Source organism: Phragmites australis, chromosome 14, assembly GCF_958298935.1.
Source record: "Phragmites australis chromosome 14, lpPhrAust1.1, whole genome shotgun sequence".
NCBI classification, from domain to species: domain Eukaryota; kingdom Viridiplantae; phylum Streptophyta; class Magnoliopsida; order Poales; family Poaceae; genus Phragmites; species Phragmites australis.
In genome coordinates this window covers 20,353,465-20,360,337 of record NC_084934.1, presented here as the reverse complement: position 1 = coordinate 20,360,337, position 6,873 = coordinate 20,353,465, and the positions used below count along the sequence as shown (strand labels likewise).

General features: G+C 41.3%; 1 protein-coding gene across 1 annotated transcript; it reads right to left on the bottom strand.

Annotated features, from left to right (window-relative positions):
- Window positions 1-579: 579 nt before the first annotated feature.
- On the bottom strand, window positions 580-5,129 carry LOC133891235 (uncharacterized). The gene is made up of 13 exons (XM_062331946.1): window positions 4,726-5,129; window positions 4,490-4,611; window positions 3,783-3,904; window positions 3,291-3,478; window positions 3,031-3,209; window positions 2,443-2,784; window positions 2,289-2,353; window positions 1,986-2,038; window positions 1,766-1,906; window positions 1,570-1,657; window positions 1,417-1,486; window positions 1,155-1,295; window positions 580-1,074 (listed from the first exon to the last, which is right to left on the bottom strand). The coding sequence occupies exons 1-13, from the start codon at window positions 4,862-4,864 to the stop codon at window positions 718-720; spliced, it is 2,007 nt and encodes a 668-aa protein (XP_062187930.1). The 5' UTR covers window positions 4,865-5,129; the 3' UTR covers window positions 580-717.
- Window positions 5,130-6,873: the final 1,744 nt, after the last annotated feature.

Below are 6,873 nucleotides of genomic sequence, written 5' to 3'. Positions count from 1 at the left end.
CGACTGTAACTTGCGTAGTTTGCTTCAGATCTTGTTCATCACCACCTTGATCTTGGGGGCGCCCCTCTTGCTTGTCTAGTGGCAACCAACAGAGACTGTGGAGAACGCCATTACATCCCGGGTTACTAGTCATTCCTGGTTATCCATGGTGCCCGGGCAGCTCACGCCCAGAATTGGTAACAGAGAACTGTTTTCTTTAGCACCACCACATTTGGGCACTTGGTCAGTGACCTGTTGGAGGCTTGCAGGAGCTCTTGCCCAGCCAAAAACATCTCCCAGCAGATTCCAAATGAACCTGGCCACTGGGCAGACAAACATAACATGATCAGCCGTCTCAACTTCCCCGCAGAGAAAGTTGGCCTGTAATCTTTGTGGATCTAATTTGGGTTTAATGGTTAATAAAATGATCAAAAGGATGCTGACATTTGTGAAACGGTTTCAGCACAGAATGACTGGACCAGTAGCACATTGCTATCTAGATCGAGAACAAGAACAAAAGCCCGGTAACATCGATCTAGGTCGCATGAACTGCACTGTAACTATTTAGCACTCTCGACTTTAGCATGAGTTCACAGGAAGTGCATCGAAATATTCACTTTGCTAGTTTATTTCAAAACGATCAATGAATTTGATGAGTATTTACAGCTTAAGCTTGTTCCCGACATCTTGGGAGCACCTCTCTACAAGTTGTACAAAGGAACTATACAGGAATTTCAACTACAAAATCGTCCACTCACTTTCATCAAATGGTCCCAGTGCAGATGAAAGGGTTGGTGGTGGCGGCAGCACCTCTGATGATTTCACATTCTTCTTCGAAAATATGGAGACCTTCTTGTCAAAAAGGTTCGAGAATATCTTTGTGTTCTTTTCGTCCAATGTATTTTTCTCATCCTTTGGAGACGTCTTTTTCTCATCCTTTGGTGCACGCTTCCAAAGTGGCGGGCGGTCTTTGCCAATAAAGTTGAGCTTCAGCTTGAAGCGGTTTTTATTTTCAACAGACTTTTCGTCAGGTTGGTCCATGATCTGGAGAGCTTCTTCAGGGTGGGTTACTATGGCTTCCATCGTCTCGTACACCTGGCATGGCATCCGTATGTTCATACTATACTACAACTGCAGTTACATAATTACCGGATGGATAAACCTAAGCAGAATACCTTGCAGATCTCATCTAGCTTCTCTTTTGACATGTCATCTTCGTAAATGCCAATAATGTAGTCCTTACAATTGTAGAATAATTTTGACAGGTTGTTATCTGCTGGTAGAATCGATTCTGCTGCAACAAAGCATACAGAAAGCTGGTATTCACAAATAGCAATCGGTCAGACATTATCATTTGTCCTAAGATAAACAGATCCATACTTGAAAGCTAGCTAAAAGCGGCATAGGAAAGAAAAAAAGATCGAGCATTGAACTTACAATGACAGCAAGTAGCTGCTCAAACAATTTTGATGGTTCAATAACTTCCAAGGCATCAAAGATGCTCTCCCTGCAAGGTTATATTGTTTCATTATAATTTATAAGTGATGTCAAGATTCAACACAACAATTCACCAATATATTTTGTACTCACACTGCTAAATCTTCATCATAAATAGGAGTCTGTTCAACAGCAGGTATAGATTTTGCAGCCTCCCACAACTCCTTCCACAAGTTTCCTTCTAGATAACCACACCACATCAAATGAAAATATTTAGGATACATGGTAGCACATAAGTAAGCATGCCCACGCGCATGTGGAGAGAGAGACAGAGAGTCTCAGTTATCACCTTTTGTTTGCATTCTATCACTTAACCGACCACGTCTAGATGAACCTTCCCCTACTGTGGTACTGCTTGCAGCACAATCTTCAGACCAATCAGGTGGAGAGTGCCATCTAACAAAGTCTTCCAGGACACATCCTGGATTTGCTGCCTGTTATGAAAAGGAAATTTCTTGTTTAGGTTTAGTCTAACAGCCTTGTATTCTCTGAGAAGAACATCTTTGAACTTGCCTTGAAAGCCTGCATATCTGATAGAAGTTGAGAGCATCCAGCACCAAGACTGAGAAATAATAAATAAATAAATAAAGCATCAGAAACAGTGTTTTATTACTTAAAAAGTAACAATAATATTTGTGACAGAAATGGAGATATAGGATGGCATTGCACAAGGATCCTATTTGCAGAAGGAGGCCGTTATTGATACCCAATTAAAACTGAAATGGATTACTTGGATCAGTATTGAATTATTGTCTTAGATTTGACTAGTGGTGTCCTAGCAGCACGGTTGCACATAAGAAATCTTGGAATACCTTCCTGTCCGTAAGACAAGCTCCTCTGTTTCTTTTATAAGCTCTGCTGTCATGATGGGACCTTCCTGAAATAGATTGTGACAAGTCCAGAAATAATGAAAGGAAGCATCATAAAAAAAGAACTAAAAGTCTGGAAAAACATCTGAGCACTTACCTGCAGTGTTGGGGAATAGATAGGCTCACCGGTTTCCAGCAATGTTAAGTTCTCAGATACACGATCAGCACCAAGTCGAAGAACATAATCTCCAGTGCTATCTCTTGCATACATCTCGTTATCAGGAGACTCTCCAACTGAAAACCTGGGATTTGAGTTATCAATACTTGCCCGTTTTAGCAAGGAATCCAGCGACTCTTTAGCTGCTTTTCTTCGCTTTTTCCTGGCAATGCAGCAATTTATGACTTGTATCTCCTGATGTAGTAAACAAGAATTCAAATCCGGAGCAGCATCCAGTGGCATTCGAGGCACCGGTTGCCAATCGGACCATAGTTTTCTCAACTGCATGTAGACCAGGAAAAAAATTGTGGTGTTTACATTTAGTTTGATTATCTAATAAGTCAGTATCTTGCTTGTCTTATTGTCAAAAATAGTTGTGTGTCACATGTAATGACCTTATGCATCTTAACAGTTTGGTATTGCCAAGACACATCAATTACAAGGTAGTGTTTCCGAACGGTATTTCGAAGATACATTGATTACAATGTGTGTTTCCTAACTATAAGGGGGATTCTGCATAACACTCACCTCAAGAACTACAGATTGCCAAAAGAATGCCATCTTGTGCACAGAACTAATGCTGCCGATAACCTCTGCCAGTTCATGAACAAAACTTTCAGGTGGTGCACCATGGAGATCCTTGGACAGAGATGTTGAATGAAGCAATTCTGGGTTACATTGGCTTCCGTCATGTTGAAACTGTTCCTCTGAAAAGATAATTATGCATCATAATTCAAAATAACAATGCAAACTTCTTAACATCCTGAGCACATCAAGTGAAAGCATACCTAATTTGAACAGGGAGTACATCAAAGATTGTGTTTCTTCATTGCCAACATATTCAGAACTCAATCTTTCCTCCTTTTCACGGCGAACAAGTGATTTAACAACAGACAAGCTCAAGCCACCCTTCTCTTTCAGCAATTGGTCTCCAGTAGACCTCATATCACTCATTGACTTGAAATTTTTTCCATTTCTACAAGAGCAAAACATTTTTGTACAATTCCCATATACGGTATTCAAAATAGCGTAAATGAAGCCATTCACATAAATAGAAAGTTCATAGGACGTGCAAAATGAAAAATGTTGCAGCTTTGCTTGCAGCACTGAATGTGATCTAGAAATTAAGTGGAGAAATAACATTATAAGAGTGGGAAATTTAATATGGTATGACACTTATTTTAGACAGAGTTCTATTTGTTTTGCATACTACATATTGCTAATGGGTGGGCGAACTGAAATGCTGGATAACATAACTATGCGAAGGAACACAAACTTACTCAATGGCAGCTACCAGTTGTTTAACCATGGAAGCTGGAGGAAAGGTCAGCTTTGTTGGAGAAGTAGACTCAGGTAGTATGTTGGAGCAATCCTCATCCCCTGAGGGGGTTATTTGTAGGACCTGGAAGCACAAAGATTTGAGTAGCTTACGTGATTCCGTGAAGATGCAGCTATTTCAATAGCTACTTTGTGTTTACTGTCACAAACTGGAAATTTAAGCATTGAACAAACAACCCTTTTGTGAACATGGAAAACAAATGGTTTTAGCGGTAATTAGAGAATCGCATATTCGTCCTGACTGTTCCCAGAAACTCAATTTTCAGTCCGATTTACCAGAGTAGAAAGCTCCACTCAATTGTGAATTAGAACCCCAACTCCACATGTCAGAAGAAAGGTCTGAACTTTTCTAACCCCCACGGTTGTCCAATTCAGAACTTCACTACTATGCTATGCGCCGCTGCCAGAAACAGAGCCACGCACACTAGCTAACAGCTCAATTGCCTCAAACAGCAACACTTCCGCCTCAAGTTGACCAACTCAATACCCTGACACGACGAACTCACCGTCTCGTCAGTCGCCACGTACCAGCAATCCACCACCACGCCGCACGGCTCTCACGCCCTGACCTCACCGCGAGCACCGGACCGAACGATTCCACACACGAAGCAGCGGCCAATTCGATTATCGGAATGACAAGAACCCGTACCTCATCACGCGGGGACGGCGGCCTCACGTCCGACGTCCGCCCCGTGGCGCCCGCGTCGGCCTCCCGATCCAGCGACGTCCTCGGGGACGGCGCCCTGCTGTGCCCGCCGGATCCGTCCGCATCTGCACCCCACCACGACCGATCCCCGCCGGGAGCTCATCAGATTCGGACCCCGAGCGGAGCATCGGGTCGGAGGAAGGGAGAGGGGGGCCCGCGTGACGGCGTGCGTAGCGTACCTCGGAGGTCGGCCTTGATGTCCGTGAGCACGCGGGCGGCGGCGGAGTGGATCGCCGTGCGCGCGCGAGACACCAGCGACAACGACGAGGAGGAGGAAGAGGATGCGGCGGCAGGGGCCGGGGGAGGCAGCTGCTGCATGGTGGGGCCTACCTGGCAGTGACCCAGTGGAGGGGAGGAGGAGGAGGAGGCATGCGGAGGAGGAAGGGGAGCCGAAGCCAGGGGAAGCGAGCCTTGGATTTTGATTTTAAAATACGGGATTTGGCAGTGGCGGTGGTGGATTATTTGGGCGAAATTTAGGGGGCCGTCAAGCGGGTTAGTTTTGGCCGTTGGATGTGATGGGGTGGCATGGACATCGTTGGGTTTTTGAGCTCTTTTTGTATGTACTGTGTTGCTTGATTTGGTTTGAGCGCACTTGGGTGTATTTATAGGGATGAGTTTTGGTTGAAACGGTCTCTAGTTGGTGATGGAGATATGCCTAGACGTGAGGTAAGTTCCTAGAGCTTGAAGACAAGCTAAGCTGTCTTGCTATTTTTGTACGATAGTATGAAAGGATATGGATTGTCTGTAACGATTGGATTTAGTAGTGTAGGAAATGATACATTTGATTGACTTTAGTAACTTGGCTATTTCTGTTTATGCTAGAAAATGACATGTTTGGTTTGGTATAGCTTGTTTCTTATCTATACTCTTATAAATTAGATAAGTTATGATAATTCAAATAATCTTCATTGTATATCTTACACGATCGAATGATTCATAATTAAAGTTAGTCCTCATCTCATTCATTCTTAATTGTTTGTAAACCTCCAATCAACTTGAAAACCTACAAGTAATAGACACTATCAACATTAAAAGATATTAATATACTATTTATTTTCATCTATATCTAATAATTAGAATCAATATATATCTTCTATAATAATCTATATTTCTATACTCCTATAAAATATACGAGTTATGGTAGATCCGAACAATATCTATCGTATATCTTACACGATCAAATATTTCACGATCAAAGTTAGTCACCGTCTCTTCTCATCTCCTATAATATAGAAAGTCACAATCGATTAACTAATTAATAATCAACATACTCTCTACGCGTCATCCTTGATTGCAGCGTGCTCTCTTTCCTTATGTCACTCTATTTATAAAACTTAAATCAAGTTAAATGATCATCACATAATAAAAGACCAAAGCCAATCAACAATGTGTCATTTTCTTCATCTCTTTCAAAACTATGATAAGATCTACAACTATTGTACTATTTTTCCTTCTCTTAGTCTGTTTTCAAAATTCGGCCACAATCTTTGGTCTATACTATCGCTCGCTTACACGGATCGACATGCAACAACCTTAACTTTAGTCATGCATCAATCACCTTCGCAGATGGGCTTTGGCTACCTCCGCTCATCCTCATACCCACCTCATCAACACCGACCACCTCCGTTGATCGATGATGACCATCTCCTCAATACCATCCATCTTCACGTCGCCCGACTACCTAAATTCCATTACCGTATATGCAATTCTCTCTTTTATTATGCTATATTTTTTATTTTTTGAATTACTATCTTAAATTAATTTCACACGTGTAAAACACGTATACTATTGCTAATATATTATGGTGTACAACCTTTACTACTATGCCTTTTAAATAGTCGAGCTAATAAAATGACATCGCCTTCTACGACAATAAATACAGTCCTAAAGTACACAAATGATTTTTATTTTTAAAAAGTGCACAACGGTTTAGGTAATATGTGTTTGTGTGATTCATACAAAAAAAATTATTTTATTGGACTCATCTAAAAGCTTTATGAACTGCTCATGAGAAAGGTTACCAGATACATGACAACACTTATTATAAGCAGTTCGATAGATTCCATCGGTTCGATTACGAGCCTGATGGGTGCATAGATAAACATTTTCTCTTCGTTCGATTTCAAGACCCAGTTTTGTCCTCAAAAGCGACTTCTTTTCTCATTGACTCATTTCTGACCAGTAATTTAATGTAGTATATCTATAAAAATATAGAGTAAAACGTATAATATTATGAGATTTCGATTCCTTCTATTAAAAAAATCTAAAAAAATATTGATGGTCAAAGTTTATAGTTTGGCTGCGTGCAACTTAGATTGTTTTCTCTC